General features: G+C 42.5%; 1 protein-coding gene across 2 annotated transcripts in view; it reads right to left on the reverse strand.

The window, feature by feature from the left end:
* The window catches only part of TUT4 (terminal uridylyl transferase 4), a 46,105-nt gene extending 25,318 nt beyond the window's left edge, over positions 1-20,787 (reverse strand). For both annotated transcript variants that reach the window (XM_063166116.1, XM_063166115.1), the window contains exons 1-6: positions 20,733-20,787; positions 10,837-11,510; positions 9,011-9,174; positions 5,080-5,196; positions 2,887-3,064; positions 179-267 (exon numbers count right to left, since the gene is read on the reverse strand). In XM_063166116.1, the coding sequence (XP_063022186.1) occupies positions 179-267; positions 2,887-3,064; positions 5,080-5,196; positions 9,011-9,174; positions 10,837-11,398 (1,110 nt within the window). In that variant the 5' untranslated portion in view covers positions 11,399-11,510; positions 20,733-20,787. The remainder of the gene's footprint in view (positions 1-178; positions 268-2,886; positions 3,065-5,079; positions 5,197-9,010; positions 9,175-10,836; positions 11,511-20,732) is intronic.
* Positions 20,788-21,436: the final 649 nt, after the last annotated feature.

The following is a 21,436-nucleotide window of genomic DNA, read 5'->3' on the forward strand; positions in this document are numbered from 1 at the left end:
TAAAGAGCAATGAAAGCTTCCTCCACAGCACAGATGACATCAAATCAAAGGTTAGATACTTTGTGCTCTTCTAACACCATGTGCCCCAAAAGAAGATGAAGGCAATGGAATAGAAATAAATGTGGATGGGCTTGATTTAAAAACCAGTCTTAGTTAATACAAGATAATACCTACACACCTTAGGGGGGAATTTGATATCAATGTTAACATCGCTGGTCTTAAAAGCAAATCTAGTTAAGCAGGAGCCATACATCCTCAGGGAACAGTCTGGAGAGAGAGAAACAGAATTATTTAACAGTTAGTAAATGATTTTTTCTTTAGTGGATGATGCATACCTTGCTTTAGATATTGCACCTCACTGGCATTCCCAGATTAATGAACATTGAACCCCCTTCTCACTCTTGTGAAGGGCAGGCATTTCCATAACACAGCATCACAGGAAAATAAATAATTCAAATACTGTAACCACCAAATGTCCATCACTTTCCAAGCTGTTTTAAAGATTTTTTTGCAATAGTTCTGTTTGTTTTTAATATAAGTTTAAATATGAAGTAACAATAACTGTCACCATCTCAGTGTAGGATTTTATATAACAGCTTTTGTTAACTACAGCTTGATTTCACTGCAGCTCTTAGCCAATTATAAAATTCTTTGATGCCTCACAGACTTCTGTATGTAGCACCAATCTGTTGATTCCATCAGCAAGTTCCAACACACAGTTTCCTCCAAAATATGTATATAAACATAATTTCAATATAATCCAAGGCACAGAGTACAGTGTCCATTCACTGTTTTAATTAATGCAGTTACCTGCAAAGATGCAGAACAGATCTAAACTAAGAAGAACCTACTCAGCAATAATATGAGAAATGCCATCCCATTCCATAAACAATACCCCAATTTACAATGAAATTTTTGCTCATGAAAAATTTCCTGTAATAGAAATTAGGATCTCCCATACTTAAATCAGCTGAAAAATGAGTGTTCTCAATGCTTCCCAAATCCAACAGCCTGCTCAAGCAGGGTCACCTAGAGCAGGCTGCTCAGACTGTGTCCAGTTGGGTTTTGAAAATCTGCATGGACGGAGAGACCACAACCTCTCCAGGCAACCTGTGCAGTGTCCAGCCACCCTCACAGCAAAGAGGGTTCTTCTTGTGTATCTTCCTTTATGTGTGTTCTGACCAAACTCATGCAATCAGAAATATCAACAAAACTGCTCTTAAAAGAGAAAATTGGTGTTACACATACATAGCTTCAAGCCCATTTTCATTGCTTAGCAGCCCTCTCAGAATGAAAGTCTGTATGGTTAATAACAATAACAATTTACAATTCCCTCCCAATGGCTTATCATATTTTAAGAATTTTTGCATAGTTCTAATGTGAGCTTAAGAGAAAATCATGCCAGAAGATCAGATGTTTTCTACACAGTGCATGAATTAAATTTTTCTGAATCTACAACTTAGGAAAACACATTCACTAGAACATAGCTGGCTTTCAAAAGGAGAATAACAAACTGTCATTTACTATTACAGACTCCCCCTTCCACTACTCCTACACCTCCACAGAAGCTCATCAGTCCAAACAAGTCAGCCAGACAAAGTAACAATAGTTTTCCTGAGCATTTATGTAAAAAATGTTATGTGAAAAGGCTTTGTCTTATGCTTCCCACTATGAGTGGAAAACTCCCTAGAGTGCCAGAGCAGAAGTTTGCACTAGGAGTCACTTACTAGAGAGCAGAATAGCAAATCTCTACCCTACAAACACTTATTCTATTCAGCACCTTATGTTTAAGCAGATACTTCATAGTGTTGCCCGACTGATAAATGACACAAAACTCGGATAAGTTTTGTGGGTGCTTTATTAAGGGCCTGGGGAACTGGGGGACTCACGTCCCTCAAACCCGAGCCCCCAAATTCACGTATGGGTGCCTCCCTCTTACACATGCGATTCACAACAAAGTCTCCAAGAAACAGTTCCCCGTTCCCCTTGCCTGGTCACAGACCCCTGGTGATACATTCCTTGGTTCACAAACAAGATCATTAATCTTCTGCTTATCTTATTCTAAGAGCATTGTATGCTGCCTCCAGACAGGTTAGCATTCTTACTTTCCTGCACTAGTTTAAATATTTATTAAATCCCTAAGACTACCTGCTAGGTTACACACAAAACTCAACACACTTTCAACGGCTACAAAACTACCTTTTAACAAACCAGTTCACACACAACTCACTATAATTAAATATTTTGCTAAATTTCATTTCTTTTCCAACAATAGAGCATCTAAAACTAAAGCTGATCATCCTGCACATACCAAAATCTTTCCTACAGCTGTATTTTTATAGAGCAAAGGGAAAAAAAGGTATTTCTAAAACAAATGGACTGTATAGAACAACACCTGACTCCAACATAGATGAAATTAAAAATTTCAAACATTTTTTCAGCAATGAGATGAGTATTTTCTTCTGTTCAGATGCACTGAACACCAAACCACTGTTAGCACAAAGTCAACATCACAGCAGCTCCAAAAATCTGATTACAAACTCCCAGTGCATTAACTATAGGAGCTGATGGAAAAATCAATGCAAAGAAGCAAATATCAAATATTATCGTTCTTGTTATCTTATCCCATCACTTAAAAAGGATCAATAAACACATCTGAAAGATGGACAAATAAACACAATCATATTTTTCTCCTTTTGTATATTTGTTAATTCTTTAAAAATCCACTGCCAGAATGTATTAAAGTCTGTATATATTAATATTGTACACTTTCAAGATAATTTAACCCCAAATGCACTCATTCACCATTAACGAAGGTATCAAAATTATATATATAAAATTAGCGAAACGTTTTCACCTAAAGCAAATGGAGCACACTATGAATACCTGGTAAGGGCTGTTGAATAATTTTCTCCATCTCATTTACAATCTCTTGCCGAACTCTGAAGTCCTCATCTGAGATGCCCTGTTCGTTTGCTGCCTGGATGAGAGTGAAACTCAGAGCAGCCAGCTGTGCAGGCGAGGGCGGCGGCAGCGCCCGCAGCTCGTTCTCCTCCTGCTTCTCCTGAACAAAGGAGGGATGATGCCATTAAAAACTGCAATTTTAGAGGAAAGGCTATCTCTTACTGCTATACTGGAACATGCTGGTTGCTGTTTGTGTCCTGAGCAACACTTCCAAAGGCAGGAACTCTGCCTGACCTAACTGGCAATACAGTCGTGTGGTCCCAGGAATGAGAGCAGATGCTCAGTGTTTAAAACAGAAAATGTCATTTCACAGCTGGCAGTTGGAGAGGGAATCTTCTGTATTCCATTCCTGAACCACATTGTCTGACAGTTCTGAAGTAGAATTCAACCAAGAAAATAAAAAGCTGTAATTGTACATCATAAAAGTAACTGAGCTGGAAAAGTCACATGGATTTTTTCAGAGTGGATTCTACTTGAAGGAAAGTTATCAAAGGCAGAAAAAGTATTCCTAGCTCCAAGGAAATTTTATAAGTTGAGTCCCATTACTGCTTAAACAGCTGGTTCCAGAAAGTACTGGATTTAGTGCACCCATCCAACAGCAAAAACACGTCAGATGCATCAAGTCATTTGGGACTAAGCACAACAACCTCTTGTTCCATGAATTCATTAACTGCATGAAAGATATGATTGAAATAAATAATAACTATAAAATAAATATGCTCTAAGAAAACACAGTACAGTATGAAAATGTTTTAGTTCTAGGCTGCATCTCTCAACTCTTCTGTTCTCATCTGAACAAATTAAGTGTAAGAAAGAATATGAGCAATTTTAAAGTAGTATGGGGTTTTTTTTATGTCACCACATTAGGATTTTTCTTGAGTTAGGAAACCACAGTTGCTGCTGAGCTTATTTGATTGTCATGTATCTCACAGAGCTATAAACAGGAGCATTTTATGCAGTAACATTTAAGACAGTTACAAAGGCATCACCATGATGCTGCACAGAAAGCTATCTGGGCTAAGTGTTAAAAAGTGAAACTGCTCCCTGTCCTCCAGAATTCCATTCAGTGCTAAAGAAACCTCATTGCTCAATTCTCATCTTCATGCCCAGATGGAAAGCATGGTAAAGAAGCATTTATAGATCAATCATAGGACTGGCTTGTTTTTTTAAGCATGATGCAATTTAGGAGACAGTGAGTGAACCTTTACAAATAATCATTGACCATAATGTAAAAATGTTACTTTCTGAGATTTAATGGATTTATGGCATTTGGAGTCTTCCAGGTGATGACTTGCACACGTTTTAGAATTAGAGCATTAATGAAAAACAGAAGTATGGCAAGAAATCCATGGAAACATGTGAAAGTAATTTGACTGAATTTTGGAGAATGGTTATAGAAAGAGTAATTTTAACCATCTAAATGACAAAATCCAACATCCTGGGTAATCTGTAGCTCTTCATCAGCATTTACAAAAATGGGCTGGCAAGAAAATCTGTGCACCTTTTATTGGATTTCTTGCATGTAACAGCTCTTTAGAGCAAACCATAGCACCATGGTATCTGACAAGGAAACTGGTTTTCTCTTTGTAAGCTTTAGAACTATTTTTCATATTAAGTACATTAATAAACCCAGGGTGATTATGAATTAACTGAATCCTTCCCTCCTGTAACTCTTCTAAACTTCACAAGTCAGCAAAAGTATAAAAAACCATAAAACCAACATTCCCAGCCCCACCTCCAATCCCTACTACCAATGGCATTATTTTCAGAGAACAGAAAAACTGAATATATTTTTGTGTAATACATATTTCTCAACTAAGTTACCTTTCATTCTCTTACTAAAAGCATGACGAACTGCTCACTGCTCAGAGCCACTAATTCAGAAGCAATGACCAAAACTGTCCTTTCCTCTCTGCCTGGACAAATCATCAAGCCCTTCCTCTTAAACAGAAAACAGAAATTTGTAGATCTCTGCTCAGCATACAAACTTTCACCTAAATGAACATGATCAAAGAAAACAAACCACACAACAAAAAAATTTTGATTTCAAAAACAAAATTAAAAAAACAGAAGAGTATAAGAAAGAAAAAAGTAGTCATAATTTTGTTAACTTACCATTATATTTTTCTTATGACGTTTTTCCTTAATATGCTTGTGGGCTCCCTGGATATTTTCAATGTGGACTAAGCAGAGCTTGCATAGATACTGACAGTTGGTGTATTCTGGGGAGCGCTGAGGAAAAATTGCCATAGATTAAAACCAATATTGCTACCAGTAGTGCCTGAAAAACTCAATTCTTTGAATAATAATAATAAACTATTATGTAACACTTTTAATGTAAAGGTGCTTTGCAAACATTAAGCAATCTTCAAAAAACAAACAGAAATGGATTTTTACCTGTATGACAAGAGGGGAGAGTGAGGGAAGGAAGTGGGATGACTTGAGAATTACATTTCTCAGTAAATTTAGTGAGGTAAGATTAAGACTGAGGAGTTTATGCTTCTTAAGGCTGACCTAAAGACCAGTAAGCCATTCCCCTGTCAGGTGAAGCTTTTAATTACTGGCTAAACCTCAGCCTCTCCCTGCCTTTCCCTGATGAGGAAATGGCAGCAGCTCAGCTGCGTCCTGCTGTGCTGTTGTGTCACACGGTGCTGGCTCTGCCCAGTTAGAAAGGGTGTGGCCAGGCAGCCTGGGGAACACAGCCACTTCCCAATCACTGTGCTCAGCCAAGGTGGGCTCCCCCAGCAAGGCCTGATGCTATTCCAACTCTGATGGATGCTCTGGAGTGCTCAGAGTTGGGGTGGATGCTCTGGAATGCTCAGAGTTGGGGTGGATGCTCTGGAATGCTCAGAGTTGGGGTGGATGCTCTGGAGTGCTCAGAGTTGTGATGGATGCTCTGGAGTGCTTAGAGTTGGGATGGATGCTCTGGAGTGCTCAGAGTTGGGGTGGATGCTCTGGAGTGCTCAGAGTTGTGATGGATGCTCTGGAGTGCTTAGAGTTGGGATGGATGCTCTGGAGTGCTCAGAGTTGGGGTGGATGCTCTGGAATGCTCAGAGTTGGGGTGGATGCTCTGGAGTGCTCAGAGTTGGGGTGGATGCTCTGGAATGCTCAGAGTTGGGGTGGATGCTCTGGAATGCTCAGAGTTGGGATGGATGCTCTGGAATGCTCAGAGTTGGGGTGGATGCTCTGGAGTGCTCAGAGTTGGGGTGGATGCTCTGCAATGCTCAGAGTTGGGGACACTTGCAGAAGAAGCACCTTTTTGTACACAGAGCCTGGCAGAGATGGAGTACACAAATGGAGAGTAGCCCCTGGGAGATCCCCAAGTGTGCAAGAAGCAGCCAAACACCCAGAGATGGTGGGGAAGAAGGGAAGCTGTTTTCCCAGGGTCCATGAGGGGATACCATGGAGTTTATTCAGCCAGGAAACCATTAAGACCTGCTGGACTCAAAGGCAGAAAGGGCTCTGCAAGAGAAGGGGCTGTTCCCAAATACTTCACTTTATCTGTCTCATCCTGCAATTTTATCTTCTTGCTCTAACAGATCACAGTTACAGAGATGGGAAACCTTTTGAAAAGCTCACTGCAGAGACAAAAGGGTTTAAAAAAATAATTTAGATTTTCTCCAGATCTGTTAGACTTTTCCAATAGCTGGGTGAGAAAAAAAACTACTTTCACATTTTCATCCTAATTCTAATACATCTATATTTACTAAACCCAAAAAGTATACTGAAAACACCAGATGTTTAAACAGTGACACAACAATGAATGAACACCATTTTAAGACACTGAGGTGGATCACAGATCAGTTAAACAAATTTGACTTACCACATTAAGACCTAAACCACTGTTAAATTTGGGCAAGTTTTTCCATTTACCACTTACTGAGTTTGACCTTTTGCTTTTGGAAAAAAAAACCAGTCTGATACTTTCCAACTACAGAGTAAATTCAAAATTAAAATATTGCTTTAATTACCAATTTTTTAACCCTATTTTCTCTAAGACAGGTACCTAGTAAAATGAAATTAAACATCCATTTGGAAAACAACCTACAGACAGTTACACCTGGTGACATGGGAAGATTCAAGTATTTGATGTCTGATGATTGAAGTAGATAAAAAATATTTTACCATTCTTTTATAATAAAGTGAGTATCAGCAGTAAAAGTATTTCTCAAAAGTTTTGTGTTTCTTTACAATATTGGTCTGCAGTATTATGTTAATAGATGTTGCCAGGAAGGCTGAATCATGTAATAACTTCTATTTTGCCTTTATTGTGAAGACTTTTCAAATCATCTAATTATGCTTTAATCCAATGAAAATGGCAAAAACTCAAAATAACAAGACAGAAAAGTTACAGACCACTACTTGTGTAAGATAGATGCATCCTAATAAGCCAGGTCTCATGAAATTTGTCCTTGGATACTCAAGGAGCTAATCTATAAGAGCCAGCTGTATTTTAAAGAACTCACAGAGAATGGGAAGGTTCCAGATCATCAGGAAAGAGAAACTTAAGAATATCTTTAAAAGACTAAATAAGATGAACCAAGGAATTAGACATCAGTCAGAATTAGCATTCAGAAAAATACTGTAATCAATTTTTAATAAGCACATAGGGAAAAAACAGGTCAGAGGTGACAACCTGATCTGCTGCAAACAATTGCACTAACCCAATCTTAGGGTTGCTTTTTTTAAAGATCAGTCACAGCTCTTCAAGAAGCAGCAGCAGCAGACATTGTATTTGAATTTTACAGTCTTTGTCACTTGTCATAGTATCAGTCTCAGAAGGAGACCATAAACACTACCTAAATAAAGAACAGTAAGGTGGGAGCAAAACTGCTGAGAGAACTGAGAGAACTGTCCTCAGAGCACTCCTACCTAGAAGCATGTGCCAAGTATTCTTCAGCAGGGGTCCCTGTGGGGGCAGAAATATCCACACTTTTGTTGAAGAGGTAGGAAATGCAACAGAAAGTGTGCTGACTATAAATGTAAAAGATACTGACTTGGAAGAGGATACAAAAAATGTAAAATGACAAAAATTCAGATATCAAAAAAGTTAAAGAAATTGAATAAATAACCCCCAACTAAATAATATCACAGCGAAGTATCATTCCTTAGGTATTATCAACTGCAAAACATAAAGGGCTGGGAACACCTGATGGACCAATTCTTAAGGAAAGGCCATGGGAATCATTGCTGGTCCAACTTTAAGCCAATATCCTACTGCTGCTGAAAAAGCAGAGATCCTAAATGAAAATGCCATATTTCAGAGAGATGAAGTCAGCTTTCCTCTTTGTATGTAAGACTTCAGCTGGAATTGCATGTCCAATTTTGAACACCACTTACACAATGGGTGTCAAGAGAAAAGCAACAAGAATGAACCAGGAACTAAAAACCCTCAGGACCAATGAACAAAGAGAGCCTAAAGAAGGTTTGACTGCAGGAATGGGAATGATTTTCCTATGTGCACAGTGTTATGAAAAAGAAGAAATAAGTTTTTGGTTATTTTCCTAGGACAACATATGAGGGATTAAAATGCTTCCATAATATATTAACAAAATCTTCTGGGTTACCTACACTGGCTTCAACATTTGTGTCACTAGAGATAATATTAAGAACAATTTAGGTGAACATTTTTAAGCAGTCATCTCCAATATAGCAACTGAGACTGGTGAGAGACACTAAAGAAAGCTCAAGGTTCTTTTTAGTCCTGCATTCTCAGTTTCCAGACAACCAGACTTAAATCTTATAAGATAAAATCTTATTTAAATACTGGAATTGTAAACGTTCAGATCTAGAAAATTAAAATTGTTCTGCAAAGGCTACATGTGCCACGAAAGGAACACAAAGTTTCTAATCCATATAATCTGCCAGGATGAACAACTAGCCAAATAGTGGAGACACTAGTTTAGATCAGAAAGTGACTCATTATTAAGAAGAAAGAAACAGAGGCAGCAGGCTGTAGTAGAAACACCACCCAACCAGAAGTATGGTGATGATAATGAAAGAGGACACACATTTTCTTTTTTATCTGATAAATAACCCAACCTACTTTTTCAAGTCGGGAGATATAATCTCTTTCCAGACGTTCTTCAGCTTGTTTCAATCCTAGTTGCTGTTCAACTGTCAGATTAGATTCATCAATAACACCAGTGTTTTCTAAATAATCCGCTTCCAATGCATGTTCTTTTGTTGATTCAGAATTCTTTATTTTACCTAAAGCAAGAAACAGTTACTTTCTTAAGAGTCATTCAAGGAGAGGAAAAGTGAAAATTAGAGTACAGAGCAGCTAAGAACCAGACACAAATTAGAGTTACATTCCAGTTTTTTATCCAAACACTGCCCAAGATCACCTTAAACATTAAAACTGTTCCAGTAAGTTAAGCAGTATTTTAAAAGGACTTCAGAGACTAATCTGCTACTAAGAGTGCTGTCAAAAACACAAAATAAAAAGGTAGATTAATTCTGTGTTTCAGTCAAATTCACAGTCTCCTCAATTGTTCAAAGCAAGAAAGGGTTTTGCCATCCAGAACGGAGTAAACAAGATCCCCACGCCCTACTGTAAAAGAAACAATAAACATTAGGCATAAAATTACTGTACACAACACATTTTGTAGGGAGGTAAATCCGAGATTTAGGTTCACCCAAATGACCCCACAGAGGCAGGCAGCAGGCAGTGCCAGCCCTGAGCCTGGAAGCTGCTGGAGTCACCCCTGAACGCTCCGTGACACCTCTCTCCCACTGAGCTCTGCAACGCTGCTGCTCCCAAAAACTCAGCCCAGTGCCACAGGGCCAGTTCCTCCACATGCCTATGCATTGGTCACAGGCCACTCATCTCTGCAAACATCCACAGCAAATTATTCCAGTCACTTTTACATAAGCAAAGCTGAGGGTTATTTGTGCTTTGTCTTTTCTTCTCCTTTTTCTTCCCTTTCAAATGAGATCGGTGCCCCCAGACCAGCAAGGAATCAAAGCTGAGTAAGTTTTCAAGTCCTGGTTTCTCAGTGACAGATGGTCCCCACAGTACATAATGGGGGTCTACAAAGAGCTGACTGATCACAGGATGCTGCCACTTGAATTTGTTTTTCCTGTTAAACACTATTAAGACAGCTAAAAAACCACACACTTTGTTATTTTCCTTGTATTTCCATACAAGCAACTGCTGCAGCTGTGGGAAATACTTCAAACAGAAGGTCTACACTGGCTGGCATCTTAAAACAGTATTTTCATTAAAGAAAAAAAGCATTCGAAAGAAGTGTGACAAATTCTGAGCTATGGAATTAGCCTGGTGAGACAAAGCTTGATCAATATATTTAATTTTGACATTGAAAAACATCTGTAAGAAGTGCACACTCAAAGGGTAACCACTGATGGATGACAGGTATTCCAGAGCTCCCTAAATCAAAAAGCCACCTGCCAAAGCCTACTCAAAACATTTTTAGTAACAAAAAGAGCACAACAGTCACAGAAAAGAAGTAAATATTTCCCCTCTATGTATAATAGGAACTTTCCTTGCCCATTTTCCCCCTGATCTTTCTGAAAAGAAGTAATAACTGGCATTTCCCTGAGTGGCAATGATATTACAAAGGGTTCCCCCTTCCCAAGACACTATATTCACAAAATTGCCTAAAACCCACGCACATTAAGTAGCTTACAAAGATGTTTAGGTCTTAGGCATAAGAAAAAAGGACAGCTATTATCATAATCTCTTGTTCCCTAAGCAATATGCTCGTATGAACATCATGTTCTTTCTAAATGCAACCAGCAACTTCGTACATGTGAAAAAATAACACCAACAGAAACATTTCAAAGCCCATTTCAGACTGTCAGCATTGCACCAGAAGAAAATGGAATAAGGCAGTGTTAACTAATACTCACTGAAGTCATCAGGCTTATGCTCCATTTTTCTTTGATCTGCAGCAGTCTTACCAGGATCACCAGCCTGATCAACACTAGTCTTCAAAGTATGAACTCCCACTGGATTTTCCAGCACCAGTTTCCCTTTCTGAGTAGCTGTTAAGCTTTCCATACTGACCCCATTCCCTGAAACATGGGAGCCTGGAGCGTTTTCTCCCACTGATTGGGATTTTGTCTGTTTCACGTTTTCCATTGCTGATGATAAATTAGAAAATTTTTTTCCTTTTCCATGACTTCGATCCTGAACACTTGATCCCAAATCTTTAGTTCCAGGAATACAACTATTTACTTTGCATGATTTATTTTCTCCTTGTTTTTCAGAACAAACATCATTTTGTTTACTTTTTCTGCTGCTATTCCCGCTTGGAGAACTTCTCCCGACATCCTTCACAGATTTGTCATTTCTATTATATTTATAATTTTGATTAATTGTAACTTTGACTGTTTTGCCTTCCTCACAGACAAGACGGACAGACTTCCTTGGGTCATGATTTCCATTCTTTGAGCTCTTGGCCTCTTCCATTATAGTGAAGACCTGCTTCTCCTGTCTCGAGACCGCTTGAAGTGCAATTCTTCAGCAATTTGCCGTTGATTTTAAATCCTCTGTGCAGGCAAGGATCGTAGCTGATTGTCTACTGAAGAAATAATGAGAAGACATTTTTAAAAACTAAGGAAAAAGATAAATCTCTATGCAGACAGCACATTAAGTAAACTTCTCTAAAGGAAGGTGTTAATATAAATTATTATAGGAAGCATATTCCTCCCACAGGCATAAGTACATTTTCACAATACATTTCAGTATTAAAATAAAACTCATGAAAACTTTGATTATTTTGATTTGTATTTAAAAGACAAGGGCTACGAAGAGACAAAAAAATGGCAGAACATGCTAAAAAACACTCAATGATAAACCTGCCAACAGCTTGCTTTTTTCTGTCCTTCCTATTTCTGGCTTTCTGAACAAAAACAAGAACCAAGATGTCTGCAACTACACTGGGAAAAAAAAGAAAAAAATTAACACATCTAAAAAGTACCACTCAATAAACGCACAGCTCAAATTAGCCACTAGAGGAAACTAATTCAGTTTCCAGCTAGCAAGCTCCATTTTATTAACTGATTTAAAAAAGCATTTAGAGATATAGCTCAAAGTATTAATAACAAACCTGACCGATCACCTGCACCTCCTATTTTCATATAAATTAACTGCCAGCAATTAAGTAAGATTAAAAAAAACCAAAAACACAAATAGTACATATTTTGTTTAGCTACAGATTAACTTTCCTCATCTAAACCTCAGGCCTTTAGGTGGTATATGATCATCTGAGATTTATGCTGGAGACAACTCAAAGGTTGTGCTTCCAGCGGGAGGAGGTTCAGCACAAGTGGGTCTGTTTGTAAGGAATTAGTTTTACTAATAGAGAAAATGAAGGCAAGATCTGCAACAAGAAAATGGATTTTTTTTCTTTGTAATAACATTTAGACAGCAATTGAAAACTCCAAGAATGAAGCATCAGACAAAGAAGAAAACTATTTTTGTAAAACTATAACAAAATATGGCATGCAGAAATTCTCTTTCCTGTCCAGCTGCATATTTGCTAGGTAAATGCATGACCCATGGAAATTTCTGGGTTTTAAAGAACCCATCCCTTACCATTTAGTGAAGAAAAAAAATAATAGAAAAGTCTATGAATTACAGCTATTAAAAGTACACAGCATACTTTTGCACTTTAAAAACAAGAACCAGAAAAAAAGATCAGATTAAAATGTCGGCTTAAGAAAAAAAAAAACAACAACTAAAAAACCTTTCTGAATATTATCAGTATGAAGTACAGTATTTCTTTTTTCAGGCTATATAATACAGTTACTATCTCATTTTAATGAGACACAAATCAGAAAATACTTCAGGACACAAAGCATGTACTAAAAACAGTTATCTTAAGTCTCTATTGATATAATTGAAAATACGTATCTTTCAAAGGTGAAAATCAAAGAAACAAAGGCCACAAGAATTTTCCTGAAGATGCCGTTAGCATGACATTCTTTAGTAAAATATAAAAACTGAAGAAGAAAAAAAATCTCCATTCGTAAATTCTTTCCAATGGCTAAGTATTTTATCTCACAATTCAGTTAATATTGCATCTATTTTCTACTAAACACTGATTGCACCTGGTTCTTACTTTGAGACCAAAAGTCACAAAGATCAAATAATATTTGCCTTTGGATTGTAGCCAGTCTTTCCCACAGCAATTCTAACCAAAAAGCAGCAGGAACTCCTGCCCAGCTGTACCAGCACTGCTGAAGCCTCAGGGTGGTAAGGAGAGCCCAGGGGCCCCCAGGTTAGTTAAATTCAAGTTTCTCCAGTCCCTGACACCGGTACAAAGCTCTGCTCTAGAGACTGGGGCGCTGCTACAGCTCTGTACACCTCCCGGCCTTTAACCTCTACGGTGGGTTTGGTTTTTAATTTCATGTAACCAGAAGAGAAATGGCAACATGATTCTTTCAAATTCTAAACTAATCATGCTTTACTTGTTCAACCTCAGGAGGGGAGAAAAACTCCCCAAACCAACAAAGACCCAGCAATTCCCCGTTGAGCTGCGGCCGGGGCACAGCGAGGGCAGCCCCAGGCTCGGGGGAAGCAGCGCGGGGCAGCCCCGGCTCCAGCCGGAGCCGCACCGCCCTTCCCTCACGGCCACCGCCGGGCTGCTCCCATCCCGGGGCTGCTCCTTCCCTCCCTGGGGCTGCTCCTTCCCATCCCGGGCCTGCTCCTTCCCTCCCTGGGGCTGCTCCTTCCCATCGCGGGGCTGCTCCTTCCCTCCCTGGGGCTGCTCCTTCCCATCTCGGGGCTGCTCCTTCCCATCCCGGGGCTGCTCCTGCCCATCCCGGGGCTGCTCCTTCCCTCCCTGGGGCTGCTCCTTCCCATCGCGGGGCTGCTCCTTCCCTCCCTGGGGCTGCTCCTGCCCATCCCGGGGCTGCTCCTTCCCTCCCTGGGGCTGCTCCTGCCCATCCCGGGGCTGCTCCTTCCCTCCCCGGGGCTGCTCCCACCCATCCCGGGGCTGCTCCTTCCCTCCCCGGGGCTGCTCCTTCCCATCGCGGGGCTGCTCCTGCCCATCCCGGGGCTGCTCCTTCCCTCCCTGGGGCTGCTCCTTCCCATCCCGGGGCTGCTCCTTCCTTCCCTGGGGCTGCTCCTTCCCATCCCGGGGCTGCTCCTTCCCTCCCTGGGGCTGCTCCTTCCCTCCCTGGGGCTGCTCCTTCCCTCCCTGGGGCTGCTCCTTCCCATCCCGGGGCTGCTCCTTCCCTCCCTGGGGCTGCTCCTTCCCATCCCGGGGCTGCTCCTGCCCATCCCGGGGCTGCTCCTTCCCTCCCTGGGGCTGCTCCTTCCCTCCCCGGGGCTGCTCCCATCCCGGGGCTGCTCCTTCCCATCCCGGGGCTGCTCCTTCCCATCCCGGGGCTGCTCCTGCCCATCCCGGGGCTGCTCCTTCCCATCGCGGGGCTGCTCCTTCCCTCCCTGGGGCTGCTCCTTCCCACCCCGGGGCTGCTCCTTCCCTCCCTGGGGCTGCTCCTTCCCATCCCGGGGCTGCTCCTTCCCATCCCGGGGCTGCTCCTTCCCTCCCTGGGGCTGCTCCTTCCCATCCCGGGGCTGCTCCTTCCCACCCCGGGGCTGCTCCTTCCCTCCCTGGGGCTGCTCCTTCCCATCCCGGGGCTGCTCCTTCCCATCCCGGGGCTGCTCCTTCCCTCCCTGGGGCTGCTCCTTCCCATCCCGGGGCTGCTCCTGCCCATCCCGGGGCTGCTCCTTCCCATCCCGGGGCTGCTCCTTCCTTCCCTGGGGCTGCTCCTGCCCATCCCGGGGCTGCTCCTTCCCATCCCGGGGCTGCTCCTTCCCTCCCTGGGGCTGCCCCTTCCCTCCCTGCCGGCCACCAAACCAGAAAACCAATCCAGCCGAACATAAAGCTGGCACCAGGCAGGAGGAGCACGCCTGGCAATAACAAACAACTCGCAGGGTGGGGACAACTCCTGTTGGCACCACTTCCAGATTAAAGCTACCGTGAAACTCCGGCATTGGAGGAGAAGTGGGGCTGCGTTTTGGGGTTTTTTATGTGTCACGTTGTAGGTTTTAAAAAAATCTGCAAAAATTATTCAAATTATTTTATCTCATCCATTCAATTAAATATTCAAAGAGAATATATAATCTTTAATCAAATGAGAAAAGTAACTAAAGAAACTGCTAGTAAAAACTAGAACCGAGCTAATGATTTGAGTACTGCGATAGTGTTGCATATCAAGAATGTAATCAAATGTAAGTAGATAATGTTAAAAAGCATATATAGTCTTTATTCCTAAGAAATACGAATAAAGAGAGGTCATGACATTTCATAAGACAATACTCTGTATGAAATAAAAGTCAGCAGTTCCACAATGAATGCAGAATCTGAAATGCAAGTGCAATAATAATGTTGTTGAACTTTGGAGTCTCTTTTTCTTTCCTTTTGCTCTTTAATATGGAAATAATTTAGCTAACAAAAAATAATTTTAACTCCTGCAACATATTCAATAGCAACCAAATTACCATCTCACAACAAACTGCAAAACAAACCAACTAATAAAACTCAGTATGAGAAACAAAAAGAAACCTCTCCTGAACCCAGGACAGACACAAGAAGATCATCCTCTGTCAGATATTGGCCATCTACATGACAGAGGGAGAGAGGGAAATGGGGAAAGGAGTGCCTCTAAAAAAAATAAGTTGGTTGGAAACAAAGCACTGGAGTGAAGTGAATCAGTGCTGAGGTGGCATCTTTGTAGAAACCTGGATGGCACCTCTTACAAGCTCAGGCTCATACCAAATTGCAAGACCTGGAATCAAAGCAGAATTTTCTCCCAGTCAGGCTGGCAACAAAACCAGTGTCTGCAAAATGGGGTATGATTAACCTGTTGAAACCAGTTTAGCATATTTCAATAATTCAATATCCCAGTGTTACATGGGACTCAGTTTACCCTGCTTTCTGAGTGTACAGTGCCAATTACTCCTCCGAAATCTAGCTCTTGGCTCTTTTTAGGAAAATTATCTGGCTGAAATACAACAGCTTGAGGTCAGATAAGATACCATCTGACCTTAAACTTCAGAAAAGTATAAAAATCTATACCGACCTACAGCAACCAATTTAAAAATGTTTAAATCAGCTTTGGCTAGAATTCATTTTCAGCTCACAAAATGAAGACATGAGAATGTTTCACTTTCATTTTTGCCAGTTTCTTTTGTTTCCTCCACTTTACAGACAAGCATTAGAAAACTCTGCATTTGAATTGCAAAGAATCAGACTAAGGCTTACTTCCAAACAGGGGGGAAAAGAAAACCACCAAAAAACTTTCAAGAAGATATTTCTACCTCTTCTACCACTTCTTCCTCTCAAGTTGTTCCACTGTATTCAACTCCCTCAAACACATACATTTGGAGTCAGATTCTGACATAACAGGGCCTCTTCAAAGATGAAGGCCAAGTTAAACAGTGAGCTCTTGCCTTCTGAGTTGTTCTTTTGCAAAGCTTTTTTTAATAATTTCATTAACAGCAGAACTGACTCCACCTGGTTTCCTAGACGTTCACTTTGTGCTCCTCTGTCACACTCTCTATCACAGCCCCTTGGGCAAGCAGAGCAGACGTGCTGGAGCCCTGTCTGATTTGTAGCTACTCCCTACAAGGAAATGGAACTTCCTCCTGCTTCCCCCTCAGCAGAGACCTCTCCTCTGTTGAGGCATAATTGTTCCAGAAAACAGACCAAAACTCAATGACCCTTTGCCATTACTTCAAATATGTTCTAAAATGTGGTCCCAACTGGCTGAAATGCCCAAAAGTAGGGACTACAGTGTAGAAAGGCAACTAAAGGGAAAGATGACAGGCTTTTAAGTTTTGTTTCCCTGGGGAGTACTAGATAAAATATAAACACAAAAAGTACTACAAACATAAGTGTTATCACCCTGTTTCTATAAAGCATTCCCTCCTTTGAGATATGGAGACTTGTATTTTATCCAAGACCTGCTTTTATCTCTCCCATTATGATTGTCCTTAAGCTCAAATCTCCCAGCCAGCCTTCCAACACTAAGTGGGGTGATTAACCTCAGAGCCCCCCTCGCCTCACTACCAATACAGCCCAGCTGAACTTCCTCAACAAAAATAAAAGGAAATTCTGCAAACAAAGGTTACAGCCACAGTCAGGAACAATAGGAAAGGTTGTCTTCTGCACTCTGCTCAGAGTGCAGCACAGGTGATGTCTACGGACAGCCCTAATGTGCTGGGGTGGGGGGGTCTTTTCTGGGTCTTAGGCCCATTTTTCTGTCTGAGAACTCCTACAAACCTCTCCCATGTTCTTTGTCAATAGTTTTTAAAAAATTATCACACATTTATGTTTGATTCATGATGAAATAGACATAACTCAGTACAACCTACTATTCATGCTTGATGTTTTTCCAAAGTACTTAAAACTAAAACTATCAGAGATTACTGGCCACTAAAGCGCTTCAGACTCCACCAGCACTAAACCCATCGATATTCTTAGTAACAAACATAAGTGCTACACAGTGTTCCAGAACTCCCTCTTACTACAGGCTATAGAATTTATCCTGGTAAGGATAATACTGCCAAAATCTACCCAGAAGGAAGTCAGCACAGCGTACATAAACTTTAACGCACAAATCAAGGATGCAACAAAACTGGCACTCTGGGCTCAGTGAAGACAGGAAGCTCTGATGCTGTATTTATTATGTGGAAGATTGAAAACATCTAAGGAGTAATCCTTAGATATATAACTATGTATATATACATATGTAGAAAATACATAACACTGTCACAACATGATATCTGATTTACAGAAGTACTGCCGAATAAATGAAGTAACAAGAAAGGCTTTGGCTGATACAAAACTTAGTAACACAGGTATGTGCAAATATCTTACAATTAAATTTTGGAGGGAGCAAAATATGCTGGATGGGAGATCCATAAGGGATATGCTTGTTACAGATTACTCTGCATTGACTCACTGTTTTTTCTACAGCACCGTATGACTCACTGGGAAGGTGAGAAAAACTAACGTCACCCAACGCCAAGAACTGGGTACCTCTTTCTGACCCTACTACTGCTGCTGCCTCCCGTGCCAAGCTCGGCACAGCTGTCCTCTCTCAGCCACACTAACAGTCTCCCCCACCTCTCTATTCCATAGAGGGTCCTCATGCTTTGGCACATTTTGGTTCTGAAGCTCTGTTTTACTGCAGCAGTTCTTCACACCTCAGACCCAAGTGCAGCGAACCCTGAAGAGGGGCAGCACCCGCCCCAAGTCTCCCCAAGTGCTGCACCATTCATGTGGGAGCAGAGCAGGAACTGGTATGAGGGAGCTCGAACTTCAAACCCAAACACACACATCAGCCCAAGGACCCACGAGGAGGCTGGGGGAGCACAACACAGCACTGCACTGGTTTAGAGCCTTTCAGAGACTTCCAGAGGCCTCAGAGGATCATAAAACTGGCTTAAATGGCAGCCACACACTGAAACTAATTTTTTCACCTTGATCTTAAACTTCCACTTATGCTCAGTGCTATGCTAAATGACAATACAGCAGTATGTATTGTGGCACAGAAGCTTATCTGGATCTTGTATTTAAACAACAGTGAACCAGCCCATCACTCAAACTGGAATCCTTGAGGAAGGGATGGTCTTTGAACTGCTCCATACCAGCTGCAAACCAGTTCACAAACCACAGGGAAAGCAAACAGATCTTCTACCATACCCTTGTGCCTCTTCACCAGCATCCAGCACTTTCCCTACTGGAAGAAACAAGCTGAAAATCACAACTCCAGGAAAGCTGTCAAGAACACAGCCACGCTCAGCGGACTGAGTCACAATCGTTTGTAACACAAAACTGATTCCAGACTCCTGTGTCAAGCTTTGCTGACACTGAAAACTAAAATCTGAAAGTTACTTCTTGCTGGCAGCAGTATTTCATGCATCAACAGAAATGAAAATAAAATCTAAGAACATCTGATAAATTGAGTTTTTTCCAAAGACTGCTGAAACCTTAGAATCAAAATTACAAACCAAGGATACAGTATGAGTATACATGCATGTATGCATGCATTTCTGTGAAAACAACAACAAAAAAAAAAGAGTAAAAAATAAATTCATGGACACTCTTACAAAATTTAGGTCTTTTGTATTTCTAAGTTAAATGATTTATCAAGCAATATCAAAATAGTGTTAATGTGCCAAAAGCACGAGAAATGTTGACTTTCACTGCATTGCTTCCATTGTGCAAATTAATCCACTAAGCAAACTGCAGGATCCTTCTTTCTATGGGTTCTCAATACAAGTCAGTACCAGTATTGCATTATTTCACTAAGATAGAGACAAAAATAAACTTATTGTAGTAGAAATGCTTTGTAAAGTTTAAAAAGCCAGGACTGCAAACTGAACACAGAACATACTCTCAGGCAGTCAGACTGCCTTATGGTATCAATCCTGAAGCATGACTGACAAGCAGAGCCACAAGACAGTCAAGAGGAGCTCCTCAGGAATATCTTGCTTTCAAGCACAACACAGGGAAATCCTGTCCCCCTTTCTTTCTCCCTGCTGCAGCAATTCCCTTCAGAGGAAGAATTGGATAAATGCCCTGCACAGTGCAGGTGTCCCGGGGCATTGAGCACAGCAAGCTGAGGTATGAAAAGGAAGTCCCAGCTGTCCTCTGTGCAAGAACAGAACACAGGAGGAACTTTCTGATCCCTCTGTGGCTATCTTCTGGGAACACATCCCAATATATCTCTTGGGAAAAGGTAATTTTATCACAAAATTAATTTCATGAAGGTTTACACTAAAGTTAAGCGGAAAAATGATTAAAAAAAAGCTCATTGCAAAATTGGTATTGTAAAAGAGACCTCTTACTCCTAATATAGCATCTTCTGCCAGGTACTGTAATTAAGTCATAGCTCCATGGCTAGCTTACTTTTCTTGTCACGGAAATAATTATGTCATAACTATCTGGGGTCAGACTATCCAAAAAGCAACCACTGAAACCGGGAGCACAAGCCAAAACCATAAACAACATGTATCCTCTATTTTCAAGCAAATGCAACGACCCCTAAAACCAGGGCACAGTCCTCAGGAAGCCAAGTGATGTGGAGGGGGCATGGATATAAAAAAAATTATTAGATCCATATTTAAATACAACTATCTTTTTAATGTACTAATCTCTACCTTAGCTTAAATGCGATTGCATTGTTTCTCTGTGTGTTATGAGCTCATCTTCCTTTGATATACCCAGAAACAACCTTAAAAGCCAGGAGGCCTCAGGTAATATGACACATTCAGCCAACTGGCAAATTGCAACATATTGCAAAAGCAGCAAAGTCGTTCAGCTGTATTTGTATACAAAATAAGCCAACAAAAGAGCACAACCACGTAGGCGAAGGGATGCCTGGGTGTCACTCCAGGCAGATCGTAATCCACGGCAAGGAGAACCTCTCGCGGCGGAGCGGGCACGGCTCTCGAGGGCAGCCCCGCACACGGGGCATTCCCCGCAGGCCTCGCCGGCTGCGGTGCCCTCTCCCCCCGCATTATTTAAATCCACGGGGCGTACGAACAACAAACCGCACGCACCGGCTCCGGCCCGGATGCGCCCCCGGCCCCCCGCTGACCTTGCAGCGGCCCCCGCGCCGCGGACCCGGCGCTTCCCCCGCCCGGGCGCGGGGCCCGAGGCCGCGGCGGGCCGTCGAGGCGGGGCAGGGCTGGGGCGGGGGGCGCCGGCGCGGACAGGACCCCCTGAGCCCGCCTCCCCCCAGGCCGCCGCCCCCGGGCGCGGAGAGCCCCCGGGCCCCGGTACCTGTGTGCGGCGCTAGCGGAGCCGGCGCGGCGCCCCCGCCATGCCCGGCTGCGGCTGCTGCAGGCCCCGACGGCAGCGGCTCAGTCCGGCCCGGCCGCCATGTCAGCGGCGCGGTGCATTGTGGGGCGAAGGCGGGCGGGAGCGCCCCGAGGGCGGCGGCGCTGCGGGGCGGCGGCGGCGGCTGGGACCGAGCCGGGCACGGTGCCCGCACCGCCCCGGCCCTGCCGGGGAGCCCCCCGTGCCTCAGAACACCCCCTTTGCTGAGGGGGCGACTCGCCCCCCCTTCCCGTCTCCCCGGCGTTCAGGGCCTTTCTCCGTCAGTGCCACAGCGGCAGGCGGGGATGAGGGAATAAGCAGCATATTTTTTCTTCTTAATTACCCCCTACAGTCATCCTAGTTTTTCCCCTTGTTTCTCTTCCCAGGCCTCTTCTTCTGCATAGAATCAGCGCGGTTGGAAGAGACCTTTAAGATCCCCCAGTCCAACCGTGCACCCCGTACAGTATCCCCACAGCCGCTATACCCACAGCACCCAGCGCCAGCTCCAGACGCCTCCCAAACACCCTCACGGATGGTGACACCATAGGGCAACCTATTCAATGCCTGACCACCCTCACGGGGCACAGTTTTTTTTCTTAGTATCTAATCTGAATCTCCCGTGTCTCAGCGTAGAGCCATTTCCTCTGGTCCTGTCCCTGCAGGCGCGG

Source organism: Melospiza melodia, chromosome 11 (assembly GCF_035770615.1).
Source record: "Melospiza melodia melodia isolate bMelMel2 chromosome 11, bMelMel2.pri, whole genome shotgun sequence".
Taxonomy (NCBI): Eukaryota; Metazoa; Chordata; class Aves; order Passeriformes; family Passerellidae; genus Melospiza; species Melospiza melodia.